At 43.1% G+C, this 22,283-nt stretch overlaps 1 protein-coding gene across 1 annotated transcript; it reads left to right on the top strand.

Moving 5' to 3' along the window:
* The first annotated feature begins 12,522 nt into the window (after positions 1 to 12,522).
* LOC121800996 (pectinesterase 2-like) lies at positions 12,523 to 15,203 on the top strand. Its single transcript, XM_042200475.1, has 2 exons — positions 12,523 to 13,486; positions 14,403 to 15,203. Exons 1-2 carry the CDS (start codon positions 12,523 to 12,525, stop codon positions 15,089 to 15,091), a joined length of 1,653 nt encoding a protein of 550 aa, XP_042056409.1. The 3' UTR covers positions 15,092 to 15,203.
* Positions 15,204 to 22,283: the final 7,080 nt, after the last annotated feature.

A 22,283-nucleotide genomic window follows, 5' to 3' on the forward strand; every position in this document is an offset into this window, starting at 1 on the left:
TTCCTGCGGGGACGCCGCCTGGCAGCTCTGCCCCACCACAGACAGGAGTCCTTTCGACCACCTCGCGGGCTGCCCCAATCAAAGTGTCGCTGGCGGAGAAATCGGAGAGATCACGGAAGGGGTTGTGTTGGGGAAGAGGACGATTGTTATGCTACGTTGGGGAAGAGGACGATGAGGATACACAACAGGATACCGAGTGCCAATTACAAGAGGATCAAGTTATCACGGAAGATCTATCCCACTTACATTCTTTGAACGGGACCAGCAGGTCTAGGCCGTTCCGTGTGACGGGGAATATTGGATCCATGGAGGTGGGCGTACTGATTGATACATGGAGTACCCATGACTTCCTGCATGCGAGGATAGCGGAGCGCCTGCAGCTCGCCTTGACGCCTATTCGGCCTTTTCGGGTTTATGTTGGAAACGGGGCCTCGTTATTGTGTGCACACGTGTCTCGTTGCACGAAGTTGACTATGCAGGGTGTTCAGTTTTTGGTAGATTTACACATTCTGGAAGTGCATGGGGCGGACGTGATTCTGGGGATGGACTGGCTCGAATCACTTGGCAAGATCTCGACGGATTTTGTGGGAAAGACCTTGGAGTTCCGTCAAGGAGAGAAATTGATCGTGTTGAAAGGGGATATGCCGGGACCGCAGCAGCTGTCCTTGAACTCGTTGTTGTTGCTAGCTGCTCACTCTCCGTCACACGAATTCTATGAAATTGTGCCTCTAGAGCCAGAACCGGAGACGGGGGAATTGTTAACCGTCGAACCGGATTTTCCACCGGACCTACCGCCACAAATCAGGGCAGTGTTGGAGGCTCATCAGCTGGTGTTTGCTTTGCCGGTGGGGATGCCACCTAAGCGAGTTTATGATCATAAAATTCATTTGCTACCCAACACCAGGCCAATTAATGTCCGGCCATACCGGTATCCCTACTTTCAAAAGAACGAGATCGAGCGACAGGTGCAAGAGATGTTAGAACAAGGGATTATACAGATGAGTCAGAGTCCTTTCTCGTCCCCAGTTTTGTTGATTCGAAAGAAGGACGGCTCTTTCAGGTTCTGCATAGATTATCGCGCTCTGAACTCGGCTACTGTTCCGGACCACTTCTCAATCCCAACCGCAGACGAACTCTTCGACGAGTTGGGTGCCGCGAAGTTCTTTACTAAATTGGACTTACGTTCCGGATACCACCAAATTCGGATGCACGGGGAGGATATTTTTAAGACCGCTTTCCGCACCCATGATGGCCATTTTGAATTTCTGGTCATGCCCTTCGGGCTGACAAACGCGCCGTCCACGTTTCAGGCGGCAATGAATGGTATATTTCAGCCGTTCCTTCGGAAGTTTGTCATCGTGTTCTTCGACGATATTTTGGTGTACAGTCCGTTCTTGGAGGCCCACTGCGAGCACTTGCGGAAGGTGTTATCACTACTACACTCCCACCAGTTTTTTGTGAAGTTGTCGAAGTGCGCATTCTGCAGCACCACGGTCGAATACTTGGGCCACCTCATTACGGATGGTCTTTTGAAAGCAGATCCGGCAAAGATAGAGGCGCTGACAGCGTGGCCTACTCCACGGTCAGTGAAGCAGCTGCGGGGATTCTTGGGGTTGACCGGGTATTATCGACGCTTCGTCGCTAACTACGCCCTGATTGCGGCTCCGCTCACTGATTTACTAAAGAAGGACCTTTGAGTGGGGTGCCTTCGCTGCGGAGGCCTTCGAGGCCCTCAAACGGGCGATGACCTCGGCGCCGGTTTTAAGCCTTCCGGACTTCTCTAAACCGTTTTGCCTGGAGACAGATGCCTCGGACGTTGGCATCGGGGCAGTGCTCATACAGGACGCTCATCCCATCGCATTCTTTAGCAAGAAATTGGGACCTCGAAGGAAGGCCGCTTCCACCTATCACAAGGAGTTGTTTGCTATTGTGGAAGCTGTTCAAAAGTGGCGACAATATTTGTTGGGGAGGGAGTTTGTGATTCGTTCTGACCAGAAGAGCTTAAAAGAGTTGTTCCAACAGATTGTTCATACCCCGGATCAGCAAATGTACATGCGAAAGTTATTGGGATACAAGTTCAGGATTGAGTACAAGAAGAGAATATCAAATAAAGCGGCAGACGCCATCTCACGTCGCGAGGAATCTGACTCGCTGCCGGCGGCCGAGACAGCAGGGCCGGTGGACGACGCGGCCTCCGGGGCAGCCTTGTTGGCAGCGGTGGCTCACCCACTGCCTCGGCTGCTGGATGTAATTCGCACGGAAACCGCGACATTTCCCGAGTTGGTAGAGCTGACCGCGAAGATCAGGTCGCGGGCAGCGCCGACACATTTATCTTGGGCAGATGGTCTGATATATTTTGACCGGAGAGTGCTGGTTAGCCCATCGTCGGCCATGAAGAAGCTACTTTTGGAGGAACATCATTGCACGCCTCTAGCCGGTCATCCCGGCCACGAGCGCACTTTCCGTTTGTTAGCAGCAGGATTTTATTGGCCCAAAATGCGGAAGGAAGTGCGGGACTTCGTGGATGCTTGTGTCGTCTGTCAATCTACTAAGTACTCGACACAGAAACCGGCGGGTCTCCTTAAACCTTTGCCCGTTCCAGCTCAGGTTTGGGAAGACGTCTCGATGGACTTCATCACCGGATTGCCGCAGTCCCGCGGGTATACCACTATCATGGTAGTAGTGGATAGATTGTCCAAGTACGCCCATTTTGCAGCCTTACCCACCCGTTTCGATGCATTGCGGGTGGCGCATCTCTTCGTCAATACTGTGGTCCGCCATCACGAGTTTCCAAAGACATTGGTTTCAGATCGTGATCCGGTTTTCTTGAATGCCGTTTGGGAAGAGATCCTGCGCCTTAGTGGCACAAAGCTAAATTTCTCAACGGCCTACCACCCGCAGTCTGACGGCCAGACGGAGATTCGGAATAAAGGATTAGAGCAGTACCTTCGGGCCTTCACGGCAGACCGGCCTTCGACGTGGTCCAACTTTCTGCCTTGGGCGGAGTTAGCATTAAATTGTTTTCATCATGCGGGACTAGGTACGTCACCATTTCGTGCCTTGTATGGTCGGGAACCTCCAACGTTGGTCGCGGCGCCGCCGTCCAACAGGACCCCTCCCAACGTGGCTGATTTGATTAGGGAGCGGGGCGCCCTTTTGGTGGATCTCCGCCGCAATCTTCTTAAGGCACAACAGCGAATGAGCGCGACGGCGAATAAACACCGCCGTCACATTGAGTTTGAGGTGGGGGACTTTGTGTGGTTGAAGTTGCAACCTTATCGACAGCACTCGGTCGCCAAACCGGTTTCTTCTAAATTGGCGAAGCGATTTTACGGACCTTTTGAGATCCTGGAGAAGATAGGTCCGGTAGCATACAGGCTACGTCTTCCCGAGGCCAGCCGCGTGCACAATGTTTTTCATGTCAGTTTATTGCGGGCGTTCGTACCAGGCGACGAGGTGGTACCCCTGCCGGCCGCGTTTAGGGGGAGCAGGCCCATTGCTCACCCGGTGAGCATTCTGGAGTCGCAGACGATGTGGCATGACGGTGAGGCGACGGAGCATGTCTTGGTGCGTTGGTCGGACGGAACGCAGTCACCCTCGTGGGAACCATTGGCGGAAATTCGAAAGCGATTTCCAGACATTACCCTTGAGGACAAGGGCGTCTCTAAGGGGGGGGGGAGTTGTTACGAATGCTCCCGATGCACCCGCCTCGCCGACAACGGAGAACGTAGCGGAGGAGGCGGCTGGCGAGCAGACGACGGAAGAGCCAGCCGAGGATGTGGAAGATACTGAGGGAGATACGCAGGCTCCGGCGCGCGCAGCTCCGGAGGGAAGGAAGTTGAGGCCTAGAGATCGGTTGAAGCCTCCCAATCGACTCCTCTGTTAGCTAGAGTTAGTTAGAGTCTTTTTTGGTTATTTATTTATTTTTGGTAATTATTAGTAATTATGGAATTTATTTTATTTCGATTATTTCCGTCGGGTTTTCTTTGTTGGTTCTTTCCCGATGTAGTTAGGATAGGTCGAACCAACCCTAGGGTCCATAGTTTATAAATAGGGCTATTCATTATTCCGTCTTTTAATCAATGAAGAATTATTTGCCCAACTATCTTGCGTAATACTCTTGAAACCCAATTTTCTGCCTACGAAGAACGATCTTCGCGCCAGAACGGAAGTTAGCCGCCGACCTTCAGCGACGAAGGCGCCGGATTTGTGTGTTACTTTGGTGAATTGGACAGAATCTTCACGTTAGGAGCAGGAGACTCTTAACACCATCTCTTCTCCAACCACGATTTTTACATAAATGCTTACAAAATTAACACACTGCGATCATTACCTTTTAATTCCAAGTCTGATTTTGCAGATGGAGGGAGGGTTTAGTAACTAATCAGGAAGCGGTTGCTTTGGTCAAAGTCAATTTGTTATGTAGTACTTATTTAATCTAATATCGGTTCAAATACTTCAAATTAAAATCTGTTCCTTTACATTTTTATCTAAAAGATACGTGGACCTATTAAGCTAACTAATTAAGGTTATCTTATATTAGTAGGGTCCGTTTCTAATGCTAACATAGAGATTTATATATTCACTTTTCTATTTATTTGATGTCATAGAAATACCTAATCTCAAAGCCCAACATAATGCCTAAGCCCGTTAAATATACACGGTTATGCTAATTTATGTATCCCACCAATTTGGAGTATCACTGTTCTCTGAAGATATCCGATTCTACCCTCCCTCTCCGGCACTCTTCACCCATCCCATATTCCAATGATTCTCACCCTTTCGCTCAATAAAGTTCATACCACCGTGGAGCAGGAACGCCGACGACCGACCGCATCTGGAGGCACGATTTCGATTGCCAGAGAGCGGCAGGAAAACGACGCAACGCGGCTGGAGTATTCTTCGATCAGACGCTGCACGATGACCTTGAAGAGGCAGACCACCGGAAAATAACCATCGATGGCGAACCCAAGCCGATGATGGAGCTGCGTGGGACAATGGCTGTGAGGGGTTGCGGTCGGAGGAGCAAAAGAGGCAGAAATAGGGAGGCCAAACCGGATTTAGGGTGAGGAACGTCGGCGAGGACGAAGGTGCTAGAGTCCCGATTTTTGGGACTTGCCGTGAGAGAGAGAGACATATAGAGAAGAAGAATTTGACGGACGTCGCCCACCGGCGATGCCATCATCAGCAAGCGAGAGAGAGACAAAGGGAGAGAAATACCGAGGTGTGGCGTCCATCAACGCCATCGAAACATCGCTGGCCGACGTCGATTAATGGCTTGGGTTTCTACTGTGGCTGGCAAATTCTTCGAGGCACGTCGACTATGGGGTGCGATTCACTCCGATGTTGGTTCGAATGTGGGATGGGTTTCTCCCATGGATTCTACGATTGGACGAATATGGTTCTAAAATCTGAATTGAGGGTTTCTTTGTTTCTTTTTCTTGATGATGAAAAAAATCTGGGCAAAGATGTTCTTGTATGTTGATAGATTTTTCTCTTCGACATCTGTTTAATTGGTTCAACTGATGTTTCTCTTTGATTCTGTGACAATTAGTACTTTTCTTCTTCAATTTCTTGTTAATGAAAGATATGGCAGTGATGATTTTGATGTATACCAATTTCTCACTTTGATTTTCTTCATTCAAATGGTCCAAATGCTTCTTTGATTCTCGAAAGTAGTGATGATACTATGGTTAGAGCATCTCCAATAGGTTAGGACATCAAATAGCCCTCAAATAGCCTTCACACTGCCACATCATCAGCACTACAATTCTCCTGTCATATCAGCTTGCCATATCAACTGGACATCAAATAGCCCTCACATAGCCTTCACACTACCTATCCACATCACTAATAACAATTATATAATTTAATTTACACTCGTATCAACATACGGAATTTAATTTACGAGACAAATACGGAAAATTCGAATAATAATATTAAAATTTAAAAAGTACATTAATTTTAAAAAAAAGTACAATAATTAAAAAAATTACATTTAAAAAATTACATAAATTTGCATAAAAACTAACGCCTTGCAATCCTCCGCGCCCACAACTCTTCAACTAAATCCTTTTGCAGTCGAATATGAGCCTCCGTCTGACGCGCGTATATATAGTGTTTTCGAAAAACAAAAAAAAAATTTAAATCCGACGCCGGTTTGGCGCCGATCCGGGACGCACAATGGCGCCCGTGAGGATCGGCGTCGGAACCGGCGTCAGCGCGGGAATCGGCATGGCGACGCCGATTTTGACGCCGATTTCACCGACGCCGGTTCCAATGGTTCGGCGTCAAACCGGCGTCGGTGAAAAATCGGCGTCGCGGTGGTGACGCCGGTTATTGGAGATGCTCTTATATGAGCATATTTGATTTTCCAAACAAATTGCTCTTAAAATGATTTTGGATTCAAATTGAGGTTTGCTTTGTTTCTTTAGACCATCCACAATAGGCGCCCAGCGACCGCCCAGCCGAGCGCCGGCGCTGGGCGGTTCGCTGGGCGGTCTATTACAGCCGCCCAGCGGCTGAGTGGAGAGAGAAACCGCGCAGCGCTGGGCGGTTATGTGGCGCTGGGCGGTCGGCTGGGCGGTCCGTTCGGCGCTATTGCAGCACCCGGATCGCCCAGCGCGAAAAAATAAATTTTTTTTTTCGAAACACTATATATACCCGCTTTGTTCGTCATTTTCATTCGCACCACTTGTTTTAACGAGTACTCTCTCTATCTTAATTTCTGTTCAAGATCAACAACGCAAAATGAGTAATGCTGGTGGTAGTAGTGGTGGTAGCGGAGGGGATGCTGAGGAGTACGAACGTCGAATGGCCGAGGCGTTGGACGCCTATACGACCAACGCGATAAACCAATGGATGGAAAGGGCCTTGCAGCCGGCGATACCTCGACCTCCCCCAGTGGTCCACCGCCGCAGTGTGATTGATCGGGATCACGTAGCTGCACATCAGCGCCTATACGAAGACTACTTCGCACAGGAGCCTCGGTTCAACGCCAACCTTTTCAGGCGTCGTTTTAGGATGACCAGGAACCCGTTTATGCGTATTGTCAACGCTTTGGAGTCTCGATATCTGTATTTCCGCTTCAGACACGATGCGTTTGGCAGACCCGGCCACACACCTATTCAAAAGTGCACTGCGGCAATCCGGCAGTTGGCCTACGGAGGCGCGGCAGACATGTGGGACGAGTATCTCCACATCGGTGAGACGACTGCCTTGCAATCTCTGAAGAATTTCTGTCTGGGAGTGATAGAAGTATTCGGTGATCAGTATCTGCGAAAGCCTACCCCCGAAGACTGCCAAGATCTGTTGCGGATGCACGGGAGTCAGCATGGGTTCCCGGGTATGTTAGGCAGCATAGATTGTATGCATTGGGACTGGAAGAACTGTCCCGCAGCCTGGAAGGGGTTCTACACGTCCGGCTACAAGGGAAAGAATCCCACGATGATCCTGGAGGCCGTAGCTGATTACCGGCTTTGGATTTGGCACGCGTATTTTGGGATAGCTGGTTCGAACAACGACCTCAACGTCCTCAACTCGTCGCCACTTTTCAACGAGCAGTGTCAGGGCGTCGGTCCGGTCATCAGTTTTGTCGCCAACGGCAACCAACATGATATGGGCTACTACTTGGCGGATGGGATATACCCTAGGTGGCCCGTCTTTGTGAAGACGATCCGATGCCCAGGAGATGCGAAGAAGGCGTACTTTGCGGCACGGCAGGAGTCGGCGCGCAAGGACGTGGAGCGCGCATTTGGTGTGCTCCAGTCTCGATGGGCGGCAATTAAGGGTCCAACGCGTTTGTGGGATGTCCAATGCATTGCTGATATCATGTACGCATGTATTATCATGCACAACATGATTGTCGAAGATGAAGGTGGCGAACTGACCAATTGGGTCAACGACGATAATGAAGCCGGTCCAAGCCACGGCGTGGCCGCCCCCAACGTACGGAGTGGGGTACCTCACGATGAAGCCGGCCTCTTACAAGCACACGCCGACATGCGCCAAACGGCGGCTCATATTCGACTCCAAAAGGATTTAATTGAAGAGTTATGGGCACGGAGGATTGACCGCCATTAGTTTTTTTTAATTATGTAATTTTTTTAATTAATGTACTTTTTATATTTTATTAATATTAGTGAATTTTCTCGTTTTTGTGTCGTAAATTTAATTCCGTATATTGTGTGATTTTTAATTATTTCATTTTGTATATATTTGTTAATAATGATGTGGATAGTATGTGGCTGGGCTATGGCTGGGCTATTGCTGGGCTATTTGCTTGTTTTGATGATGTGGCAGGAGGATTTTTAGTGCTGATGATGTGGCAGTGGCTGGGCTATGGCTGGGCTATTGCTGGGCTATTCCTATTGTGGATGGCCTTAGAGCATCAGCAGTGGCGCGGAGCTCCCGGCGGAATTCTCCGCGAAATTCTCAAAAACATCTCATGCCACGTCATACGGACTTCCCACTGCACTGCCACGTCATACGGACTTCCCACTGCACTGCCACGTCATACGGACTTCCAACTGCACAGTGGCGGAATTCTCCGCGGAATTCCAGACGGACTTCACACAATAAAAAACATTTAATTCAATAAACGGGAATTCCGCGCGGACGTCCGTGGGAGTCAACGCAATGGCGGACGTCCGCACGGAATTCCCTGCGGAACGCCACGGAACTGCGAATTCCTCGACGGAATTCCTATCCGTGCATGCCACGCACAATGACAGACGTCCGCCACGGAATTCTCGCACGCCGGTGGGAATTCCGCGGTGACGTCCGCCACTGCTGATGCTCTTAGGCAAATTCCTACGACACATTTTTAAAGAAGGGCAATTATGTTATTTCATGTGTTATCTAATACACAAGTTTTATTAATATCTCACCTACTAAATAGCAATGTAAAAAATTTATTTGCCATATGTTGACACAAAGCCCAAATTACTTATCTTAATTCACATATTTTTTTATATCTCACCTTTCTTATCAAACGAACCCTTAGGGTTAGTTTATTGAGGTTAGATTGTTAATTAATTGTTAGATGTTGATAAAGTAATCTAAATGTATGAGCTCAGGGCTGATGGAGCAGTGATCGATATTTTTATTTAATTTGAAACTATACCGCAACTCTACAAGTAACTATTACTCCAGTACATAATACAATCAAGAACATCACATCCACGTACATTAATTCATCCAATGTCAGTTAATTTATAGTAGTAGTATTATATTGATGAATAAATTTAACAGATGAGTTTTATAATTAATTAAAAACAAATTGAATTTAAAGGAAAAAAATAAGAACAAGATAGTTAGATAGAAATATCAAACCAGGGAAGATAATCTAGAAGTAAAAGAATTCCAAGATATCAATATTACTGACTAATTGACGCACTTAAATATTGCATTCAATGATCACTATGACTAAGAATTTCATTATTTTCAGAATTGTCCATCTTTAACGAGGGCATGCGGTGAGTCATATTTTCAGAATTTCATTATTTTCAGAAATGTATTTGAAATAACAGAAACTGTATAATGTCAATTTATAACAGAAAAAACTCATCAAACGCTAGAAATATATTATAAATCAAATAAAAAAACTCATTCTAAAAGAGTAATCTATTAATAAAATAGAGTCAGTTTGATCTATAAATTCAATCTCTATAAATTACACAATCGATGTAGTTAGTGATGGTCGTGGGTACATTTCCTATGCCAATACTGATCTGAACTATCATTCCATGATCATATTGGTCGCATTTAGTTTTTGTCTTGGTCATCACCACTCTAAATTAGCTCCCAACCTCATCATTGGTCATGCACTCATGCTTGGCTTATTTTACAAGCTACTTCATCCATTTACAATTTTTAAATCACACTTTGTTTTGATTTGTTGCAGATTTTAAGAAATATAAAAAAAATGATAAAAAAGTTAGTGTAATACGAGTATCACTTTTATATACTAGTACTATTAGTTTTATAATAAAAATGTGAGTGCAATGAGTTAGCGTAAAAGTGAGATTCACTTACCAAAAATAGAAAAAAGCAATGTGAACATTATTTCGTGGACATAGAATATATTTATAGGGGGCCACCACTCAATTGCCCTCAATGAAAGTATAATATTACAAGCTAAACAAGAGAATTCCTTTCGACTAGCCTAACAATAGAGATAACTCTATTGGTCAGTAAACTTCACGTCTCCTGTCTTACAACCGATACGAACAACACTAAAATATGTAACATTATATTAAGGCCTAAATTTTCAATCTACAAAAAATAGTCGCATTTGTGAACGACATGAATTTTAATGTCTAATGGTAATGTATGAGGAAAATAAAAGAAAATTATGGATAATTGGAAGAAAAAAACAGAAAAAATGGTAACAAAAATTTCCATAAAAAATGAGATCAATTTTGATGAATGGATTAAAATAAAATAAAAAATAAGACGGTTTTTGTTAATGAAAAGTATACTAAATTCTCAGAGAAAGAAACAAAATTACTAACTTACGATGGGAGTGGCATCATGGTTATCTAGATTAATGCCCATTAAGGTCAACAAATGAGAAATTTACGAAGCCTAAGGTGCCGTGCGAATGCGAAACAAATGTTTCAGAATTTTCTTGAATTGCCTAAACTAATTTAATATTCTGGTCTATTAAGGAGAATATTAAGTTGCTCTACACATTTAATTAATTCAGCTACGTTCCAAACTGAGTCTCGATGGTCATTGACTCACTGGTTAGCAACCAATACAGTATTAGTATAACTTTTCATTAAACAATAGTATTCCATGAGTTAAGTAATGAGAATAAACTACATTGAATAGGTGTGAAACGAACATAACGAAATTTTAGTAATAGAATTACCTTTACGTAAGAGACTTGTTATGTCTTTTTTATTATACTCTTACATGATTTCTTTTTTCGTAATTATATATGTCTTCTAGTAATGAGTGGTTCTTTTTTTAATGTCATTTGTCGTTTAATATTATTTTCTTTTTTAATTATAATAATATTTTCTTTAGTTAAAAGGATGAAAGATGTTCTAGTATTAACTAATGTTATTTACTATGGTTTTCTATGTAGACAGAAACCTCACAATTTTAACTTATACTACCAACTATTAATATGTCGCTCCTACTAAACACTGAAAAAATAAAAAAATCTTTACCAAGGATGAAGGATACCTACAATTTAAACTCCAAAGTCGTCGATATTTTTTTGAGTAATCAGTCAAAAAGTAGTTTGAAAAAATCGAAAAAATGGTCGAAATAATGACATATATTAACACATTATATACGCAATATAGAGACATACTATTATGTATCTCCACTAACTAAGTCTATTAAGCATACTATTAAAGTATTGTTTTCCTGGATTTAAATATCACTCACACTAGCAATCCAACATTTTTATGTAAATAATTTAACCTTTTAAGTTATATAGTTAACATTGCCTAGTCTCTTATCTATGATTAATAAATTTCGCACGAATAGTATTTAAATTATTAAGTAAATCTATATATATATATAGGTATATATATATAATTGGGAGATGATTATCATAGAATATCTTCTTTTTTTTTCTCATGAAATTAAATTAGACCACTAATCAATAATTGTTAAAAAAAATTCTGAAAAAATATAAAAATTATTAGGATCCTCATTTTAGAATTCAATTCGACAAGTGCATGCCTCAGAAAAATTCAAGATCAACGCAAACGTACACATGTATAGTTATTTAAAAAACAAACCGGCCTCCCATCGCCTATTCCTATTGTATAGGAGTAGCAACGTCCATGCTTTAAAACTCAATCCACATCAAACTTAACTCATAATACATGCACCATAATAATCTAATTAAAATCTTATATAGCCACTTAGAGATATTCGTGTACGTGTTACATGCCTAACCCAATTTTTCCAAAGTCCACTATCAAGTAAAGACTACGCACTCCCTCTACCTACAATTACATGCCTCATATATATTTTTTTAGTCCATCCTACACAACTCATTTATCTTTTAAATTTTTTAATAAATGAACCTCAAACTATCACTATCCTATTACCCTCACATTTAGTTATAGAATGAAGTAAGATCCCTATTCTATTAACTTTTTTCATCTACTTAATTTTATATTTTTTCGGAACGTCAAAGTGAGAGGGATAATCACGTAGGGATGAGTTAATTTGAATAGGATAATACTCCAAGATGGTGTTTGGTTTCCTAGATAAAATAGTACCACAATATAATCTAGGATTGAGTTATGAGATTATTTTAGTCGGTTAGCTATGACTAATTATTCTATGATTATCCATCTACGACTAAGATATTTAAGTTGTGGGATTGAATATCATGATCCAAACACACTATATATTTAATCCCGGGATTCAATCTTGCAAACTGAACAACCCAAAAACATGATCCATGACTATTCTATATATTCCCATAAACACAAAAAAGACATCCATATGACCATATTCTACTCATCAACCTCGTATTTACGCACATACATGATCAAATCCACCCTATTTAAAACGCCCCCAATTCAAGACAAGAACCCCCCCCACACACGAAACTCAAAAAAGAAAAAAAAAAGAAAAAAACTAGCAATGGCGACAATAATACTTCTCCTATTTCTAACACCATTGCCGTCCATCTCCGGCTACTCCCACCCCTCATGGTGCAGCCAAACCCCAAACCCCAAACCCTGCGAGTATTTTCTCACACAAAACCCTAAATACGACGTCTCCTCCATACATGGAAAGCCCGACTTCCTCAAGCTGTCGTCGCAGCTCGCCCTCGACCGCTGCACGCACGCGCATAGTGGGCTCCACCGCCTCGGCCCCAAGTGCCGCTCCCGCCAGGAGAGGGCCGCGTGGGCCGACTGCGTGGGCCTCTACGAGAAAACCGTCCGTTTCCTCAACAAGACCGTGGACACCAACACCAAGCGCACCGCCGCCGACATGCAGACGTGGCTGAGCGCGGCGCTCACCAATCTGGAGACGTGCGTCGCCAGCTTCTCCGACTTCGGCATCGAAGATTATTACAGTGTCTTTCCCGTAATGTCGAACAACGTGAGTTTGTTGCTGAGCAACGCCCTAGCTTTGAACAGTGGTGGTTCCGATGATGGTTCTATGTCGCCAGCGAGTGATGGAGGAGGGTTTCCGAGGTGGGTTCGCCCCGGCGACAGGAGGCTGCTGCAGTCGTCCAGCCCGAGGGCGGATGTGGTTGTGGCGCGGGACGGGTCGGGGAATTTTAAGACGGTGGGGGCGGCGGTGGCGGATGCGGCAAGGAAGCGGTCGGGGAGCGGGAGGTATGTGATCTATGTGAAGGCGGGGACGTACGTGGAGAATGTGGAAATTGGGGAGGATTTGGTGAATGTTATGTTGTTGGGTGACGGAATTGGGAGGACTATTATCACCGGAAGTAGAAGCGTCGACGGCGGCTCCACCACCTTCAACTCGGCCACTGTTGGTGAGTCATTTAATTGACAAAGTGCATGCATACCAATACCATGAACCAAATTTATTTTGACTAAAACCATTATTATACTCCAGTATCCCTTTAATGTTTTTGAGTTGATAGTAGGGAAAGTATATCAAATATGAAGACACCAAGAATTTAACAATTATCTTTTGAGTTGCTTGTAGAAGAGGATATCAAATACGTATTACGATCCAACCCAAAGAAAATTGACAAAACATTGCCAAGTTTGGTCAAATTCTCTAATTAATTGCACGACTTTTAAAATTGATCAATTATATTATAATTTTGACAATTATCTACTGTCTCATAATATTATTTAACTATTTAAATAATTTTGTTTATACAGTTAGCCACGTCTTTAATCTTTACATATATACGCATTACATTAATAATTTAGCCAAGTTACATATATGCTGGAGTTTTCCCATGAAAAATTAAGACAAATTTCAAAGCTATATAATTGGTATTTTTTAAAATAACGGGATTAACCACAATTTGGTTTCACCTAGACGTTTTATTTACAACTTACCCTAATTACTAACCAGAGGATAAAAAAGTACTTTCAACCATTAATTTAATACGTTCACAGAATGACCACCGAGTTTATTCTAATTATTCTTCACTTTTCTTCTAAGAAAAAAATAGTCATGCTTATGAAAGATGACGAAGATACGATCATAATAATAATAATTCAATGGTGCATATTTTTGGATTTACTTTTTCAAGACTATTTTGGAACCTTGAATTTATACTTTGACATCTCTTAGTATCGCCTTCTAGAAGAACATAAAAAATGATGCAAAATTCTAACACGAATAAATCAATTTAGACTTTGTTTAATTACTCATTTATAGCAAAACATTCATCTAACTAATTTGAAAAAAAAACACTAACCAAATCGTAGCTGTTGAGGGAGACGGGTTCATCGGCCGCGGCATCACATTCCGGAACACGGCGGGGCCAGGGAACCACCAGGCCGTGGCCCTGCGTTCGGGTTCGGACCTATCTGTGTTTTATCAGTGCAGCTTCGAAGGCTACCAAGACACCCTCTACGTCCACTCCCAACGCCAGTTCTACCGCGACTGCGACATCTACGGCACAGTCGACTTCATCTTCGGCAACGCCGCCGCCGTCTTGCAAAACTGCAACATCTACCCGCGTGACCCGCCCAACAAGACCAACACCATCACCGCGCAGGGCCGGACCGACCCGAACCAGAGCACAGGCATCATCATACAAAACTCCCGGGTCACCGCCGCCCCAGACCTCCGACCCGTTCAGGGATCCGTCCGGACCTATCTGGGCCGCCCGTGGAAGGAGTACTCGCGGACGGTGTTCATGAAGACCGAGCTCGATAGCTTGATCGACCCGGCTGGTTGGATGCCGTGGAGCGGGAGCTTCGGTTTGAATACCTTGTATTATGCGGAGTATGCCAATACGGGTCCCGGGTCGTCCACCGCGAATCGGGTCAATTGGGCGGGTTATCACGTCATCACCAGCGCATCCGTCGCCGCACTGTTAGCGCCGGGGAATTTCATTGCCGCCAATTCTTGGCTGCCGGCCACGAATGTACCGTTTACTTCTGGGCTTTGATTATTCGGTTTCTTTTGTATTCAATTAGTTGTAGACTTTGTTTCTTAATGGGTTACTTATTACTTATGCTTTATTAATGAATGAATTTAAGCATACTTTCTATTATAATAAATTTAAGGTCAATTTATGAAAAAAAAAATCAACGGTGCAAGCACATATATGTCCAACAAATTACAATTACATAAATCACTTCTTTCTTCTTCTTTTTTTCTCTATTTCTCCGATTCTAATTGATTGGACTCACCACATCACAATATGCCCGAATCACTAAATATTTACTCAACAATTAATAGGTTTTGGAAATATAAGACTTTCAACATGTCAGTTGTTTGATTTTAGGAGCAACTACAACTTATTTAAGCCTCATTATCATTTATAAATTAATATTCATGTTGAATATAGGTGCGTAAGGCAGCCAATGCACAAATTTTGATTAACTTGCATTCATTTTAGTAAAATGACAGCTTGGATTATTGGAGTTTGTTGAAGGCAGTATGTCTTAGCTAGACAGATACATCATAGATTATATTGATCTATAAATATATTTCATAATTTACACATGAGTATAAATAGTACTTATATTACACTAATTTTTTAATAAATTTTCCGATACAATACACTAAAATCCGAGCGAGTCAACTCATATGTAATTATAATACTATTAGTAAATTTAGTTGTAAAGTTATGCTTTTTATTTAAAAGTTCTTTAGCCCTATAAATATATATAAGTAATTAAGTACTCCATCTATCCCACTACAAATGAGGCGTTTCTTTCCTGCCGTTGTTTTGTGAAGACCGTAATAAATAGTTTATGTGGAAAGAAAATAAAATAAGAGAGAGAATAATATAAAAGAGAGTCATATATATATATATATATATATATATAGGGGTGTGATAAACTACAAACCCTCTATAATACAAACTATACAAACTTTAATCCTACTCACTTAATACAATTAATCAACAGTTAATATAAAAGATTTTTCTAATGTCAACATTTCCTACAAATCTGTACACTCCATTGACATCGAACAATCAGAATTTGTACACCCCCGTTGACATAATTTGTACACCCTGTTGACATCAGCCCCCGTTGACAGAATTTGTACACTCCGTTGACATCAGCCCCCCGTTGACAGAATTTGTACACTCCGTTGACATCAGCCTCTGTTGACATCAGCCCTCATTGACAGAATTTGTACACTTCGTTGACATCAGTTTGTATAGTTTGTATTATAGTGAGTTTGTATTTGATCACACCTCTATATATATATATATATATATATATATAGTCGTGATCATATGATAACCCCTAAATATCGTAATAACCCTATAACCAAATCTGGACCACACATATTTCTAATCATGCGGTTGAGATTCAAACTTAGATTTACTTCATAAAAAAAAGCGCGGGGGTAAAACTGTCATTTCTCTCATTTAATTTCTGAATTTTGCCAAATATCACGTAAAATGATAAAATGATAAAATGATAGGTTTATTGCATAGAATGATAGTTTTGAGATTCAAACTTAGATTTACTTCATAAAAAAAAGTGCGGGGGTAAAACTGTCATTGGCAAATCTCAGACTTGCACAGACAAGCGTACGGGATGAGACAGGGGAATTTATCGCTGGAAAGCCTATGGCAAAAGTTCCAAGACTTGTGGATCTCCATCGATAGCAGAGACCCCAATCCAATGGACACACCATCATCCATTGAAAAATACAACCAAAACACCCAACGCCACAGACTGTATCAATTCATTTGGGCCCTCGATGATCGATACGACACCATCAAGCGGGAGATCCTCAATATGGACCCGATTCCAACCGCAAGGAAAGTCTATGGCTTGGTCAAACGGGAATCCGTAAACAAAGGATTATTGAATCCAGAAACAAAGGACTCCGGAGTCGGGGTAGGCCTCGCCGCATTCGATCGAAGCCGGGCCCACCCAAATCAGGGCGCGTGGAGTCAGCCACCGCCACCACCGCCATCAAAACCCTACCGGAGAGACGAAGACAAAAGCAAACTCGTGTGTAGTCACTGTGGGGGTAAAAAGCACACGAAAGAAACATGCTTCAACCTCCACGGATTTCCCGAATGGTGGGATGAGATAAAGAAGGCTCGACAACAGAGAAGTGTTCACCGGAACATCGGCGGAGGCGGTGGCCGAGCAGCAGCAGCCGTCACAATCGGGGACCGAGCAACCTACGCCGACATATCGACGGGTAGACGTCACCACGGTTCAGGAACCGGCGGTTCACGGTTTGGAACCGCCGGTTCCGGTTTGAGAAATGTTGGAACCTGAACCGGCCCGGCCAAGGTTCGGCGGTTCCGGTTCGTGAACCGTGAACCGTCGGTTCGCGTGAACCGTGGAACCGTCGGTGCAAATCCGGTTCCGGGCCGGTTCGGCGGTTCGTTTAATTTTTTTTGTAAATTTGTAATTCAAGTAAAAAATGTAAATATATTTGCATAAATAAAATTAGAATAAAGCGATATACAAATGCAATTTTATTGATACAAATTACAACTTCAAAATTACAAATTACAACTTTAAAATTACAAATTACAACTTAAAATTTATAAATTACAACGTAAAAATGAGAAATTACAAATTCAAAATTATAAATTACAAAAGACTTAAAGTCTTGATTACAATTTACAAAATTACATATTCGAAACAAAGGGGAGAAAAAAGAAATAAAGGAAAAGGACTTGAGCTCAACTTAAATTTAAACTTAAATTTAAAATTTAAGTTGAAATTTAAGTTGAGATGGCTACGTATCCTCAATGCTCAATTGCATTTTGGAATCAAAGTCCACGTAGTTCTCTTACCTTGCTTACCTATTTGGCTTGATCGGAAGAATTGGCGCCTACTCTTCTTCGTCGGGGAAGTAGTCTTGGTCGGGTTGTACTACTTGATTGTCCCAATCCGGTTCTTGGTCTCTAATTTCGGCGGAGCACCAATCATCAAGTAACATGGTGGCTTCCATGTTTTGCCCGGTGAGTCTACTTCTTCGGTCGTCCAAGACGTTGCCTCCAACACTAAAGGCGGACTCGACGGCGACAGTGGAAGCCGAAACCGAAAAGATCTCCTTGGCCATTGATGCAAGGATGGGAAAATCTTTCTCGTGTGATCCCCACCAATCTAGGACGTCGATTTGTTGGGGAACGGGACCTCTTTCTTACTCATTGAATGAAAAGTGTGAGTCAAAATATAAGTCTAACTCACTTGTCGAATTTGCCGTCCTTCCTCCGCTGCTGAAGCCGTATAGGTCCGCCAATTGGGATTGGGCGTCGGGGTCATCAACTTGGAAGAAGCCAAAGTTATGTGTTTGACGGGGGGGTCTAGGTCTCACTTGGTGGGTACGGTTGTACTTGGCTTCGTAATCGTGAAAGAGAGCCCGCAAGTCGAACTCAAAACTTCTTTGGAGGCTTGGGAGGTGGGGGATGTTTATTTGGAATGTTTGGGCTAGGTTTATGTAGTTGTCATCGTCCTCGTCAGTTTGCAAAGCTCGGAGTGGTTCAAGATCAATAGAAGCCAAATTGTTGTAATAAAATTCTAAATTTTTGAAAGTACCAACTAGTTTCCACTTTGGATCCAAAACTTTGGCAAGCAAAAAAACCGTGGGGATCTCGTTGAAATACTTGAGCCATTTTTCAACCATATAATATAAAACACACATTAACTCAAGATTGTTTGTGGAATTTTTCATTACAGTTTTAAAACCAAGTGATATGATCATGCAATGTTCTAAAACACGAACGGATGTGCAATAATACACACCCGATAACTCAACAGTGGCATTTCGAAAACCTTTGAATAATTTAAATAAGCTCATGCTTTGATCCCAACAAGAAGATGTTAGATATAAATCATCAACAAGGTAAGTTCTATAAAAATCAACTAAATATTCTATATGCTCCAATGTAGAATGTAACATATCATATGTAGAGTTCCATCTAGTAGACACGTCTAAAGTAAAAGTTGTGTACCTTATTTTCTTCGTGTGGCAATACTTCTTCCACGCCTTGCCAATTTGAGGCTTCCAGTGGATCAAAGATACAGCTGTAGTAATAGGTTGAATATGTCTTTGCCATAAAGACAAAGCATCTTGTACACATAAGTTTAAAATATGACAAATACATCGTTGGTGAAAATACTTACCACTTACCGCCGGGGAGCAAGCCGCAATTAAATCGGATATACTTGCGGTGTTAGCGGTTGCGTTATCAAAACCAACCGAAAATATCTTGTTGCATAACTCATACTCATTCAAAACTTGAATAATTAAAGATGCAATTGCTTGTGCGGTGTGTGGGGAAGGAAATTGTCTAAAACCAATTAAACGTTTATTTAAAGACCAACTATTGTCTATAAAATGACATGAAATTCCCATGTAAGAATTTCGTTGGAGAGAATCCGTCCACACATCGGAGCAAATATTAACTTTGTGCCCCAAGGTGGAGAGGAATTTTCCAACCTCTCGTTTTTTGTCAAAAAACTGACGGTTGTTAGATCTTTGAGCAGTAGAGGGGGGAATTCTCTTTGTAGCAACATTAAAAGCGGTTTGCATAGTAACTTCATATTTTTCGTCATTAAAAAAATTGAACGGCAAATGTTTCATTGCCGCCCATCTCACCATACTATCGGTAACATTTTTTGGATCATATTTAAATAGCGGCGTACCTGTTTGAGACGATGAGACGGCGGGGAAGTTTATTTGGCTTTGGGACTTAGTATGCCCATATTCCACGGGGTGTTTTAACTTCAAATGGCGATGGAGAGTACCATATCCCCCACCGATAACAAATGGATAGACTTTATCGCAATAGTTGCAATATGCTTTGAACTCACCCGTCTCCATGGTAGTGGTCGGATCATTAGGATTTGGAATTAACACCGGGACCTTCTTGAAATGTTTGGTGAAAATCTCGGATTTCAACTTGGGAGGCATCTTTTTCTTTTTGTCGTCCTGCGGAAGGATGAGGATCAGCCTCCTCCTCATCATTGTCGCCAACTTGCCCGGTGCTAGAAGGGGGGAATTGATGCGATCCATCATCACCTTCGTCCGACGATAGATTCACATCGTACTCGAAACGCGAAGCCGAATGTGCATGCCCCCCTTGTGGGTCGTCGTCGCCGAGGGCAAGTAACAAGGCCGCATTTCGATCTTCTTCCTCCTACGAAAATTATACAACTAAGTAAAAATACTAACACAAAAATAAAACACATAAAAAATGAAATTATGAATTTAATAAAAATGAATTAACAAAAAATTAAAACACCTTATAACTTACTTGAGCTCGAAGAGCGGCTAGCCTTCCCACCTCCTCCGCAACTTGTGCTCTTGAAGGGGCACGTCGACGACGAGTATCAATTTGACTTTGATCTTGGGCAATTCCCTTGCCCCGATCATCACCACGACGAGATGAAGACATGATATAAATATTTATGGAAATTGAAAGTCGTGAAGATGATAACGTGAACAACGTGAGAGTAACGTATGAGCGCAAATAACGTAAACAACTTGAGAGAATGAGGATGGAGAATAGAGAAATTGAGATTGAGAGAGAAATTCTTATTAACACAAGAATGGGGTGAGTAGAAATGAAGAGGAGGGTGGGTATTTATAGGGGAAAATTGTGATTAAAAAAAAAAATTTTGAAAAAACGGCCGAACCACCGGTTTTCCGCCGGAACCGCCGGTTTTCGTCGATTTTAAAAATTCAAAATTTTGAAATTACCGTTGGAACCGCCGGTTTTCCGCCGGAACCGCCGGTTTACCGCCGGAACCGGCGGTTTTTCGGCCGAAACCGGCGGTTTCCGTCAACGGTTTCTGACCAAACCGGCGGCTGGGGGAGCGGTTTCTGAAAAGGCTAGGAAGTAGGCCTGAAAAGGTGTCGGGAGGTGTCGGGAACCGCCGGCGGTTCCGGCGAGACCGGCGGTTCGGAACCGCCGGTTACGGTTCTTCAATTTTTGTGAACCTGAACCGGCCCGGCGGTTCGGGCGGTTCCGGTCCCGGTTCGAACCGCCGCCGACGGTTCCGGTTCCGGTTCGTCCGGGCCGGTTCGGTTTGGAGACCTCTGTCGACGGGCGACATCAGCTCAACCGTGGTGAATGTAGGAGACAACAACATGGCGGCAGCGAAGGAGAAGGCCGTGGCCTCGGCATCCATTGCACAAGTCTGGACAGAAGGTACAGTCACGGGGGAAGCCATCACCGGCGATAGACGAACACCGGTGGCTAGGGTTCACACTGGAGAGAACTCGACGGCTAGGGTTCATGAGTTGGGGACGGCTAGGGTTCCCAATTTGGGGATGAAAATTAGGGTTCCCGATTTGGGGATGAAAACTGCCTTAAACCCCTCTAGAAAACAAACCCCTCCTATTTCCAACAATCCGGCCCAAAACCCCCAAGTTTCCAAAATTTCCAAAAAGAACCCTGAGCCCAGAAAGTCTCTCAAATGTCACCCCTACCTCCTATACATTACGTACCTACCCCAAAACCCATAAACACCCGATTTTTACCCCCAGAAAAACCAGAAATGTCATTTCGACCCCAACCCAGCAAAAACCCTACAAATTGCACCCCAAACTCTCAAACCTTTGAAATTCCTACCCTCTATACCATGCAAAAATTCATTCGATGCTTTAGCATGTTCCTCAAAGTCCCAAACAGGCCCAAAAGATACCCATTGGATTTTTGATTGCGGGGCAACAGACACAATGTCGTTTGATGCATCCAATTTTTTAGCCATCTCCAAATCCAATAAATCCTATGTCCAAACAGCCAGTGGGGACCTAGCTAGAGTCCAAGGGGCCGGAACAATCAATATTTCGCCCACTTTACGCCTATCTAACTGTCTTTTTGTCCCATCATTATCGCATAAACTTCTATCCATAAGTCATGTGACTAAGGAGCTCAATTGCAAATTACTGATGCAGCCTCAATTTTGTATATTACAGGATATCAAGACGGGGACGATAGTTGGGCGTGGCACTGAGTGCAATGGACTGTACTATGTAGACGAGATAGCCCAACAGAGTGCTGCAATGCTGACTCACGGACCGACTGACAGGTAGGCTTAGCTTTGGCATCGTCGGTTAGGACACCCATCCATGGGATATCTTCGCATGCTTTATCCTAAGTTAGTTACCTCTATGCATTCTTTTCATTGTGAAACTTGTTT

This window comes from Salvia splendens, chromosome 4 (genome assembly GCF_004379255.2).
Source record: "Salvia splendens isolate huo1 chromosome 4, SspV2, whole genome shotgun sequence".
Lineage (NCBI taxonomy): Eukaryota > Viridiplantae > Streptophyta > Magnoliopsida > Lamiales > Lamiaceae > Salvia > Salvia splendens.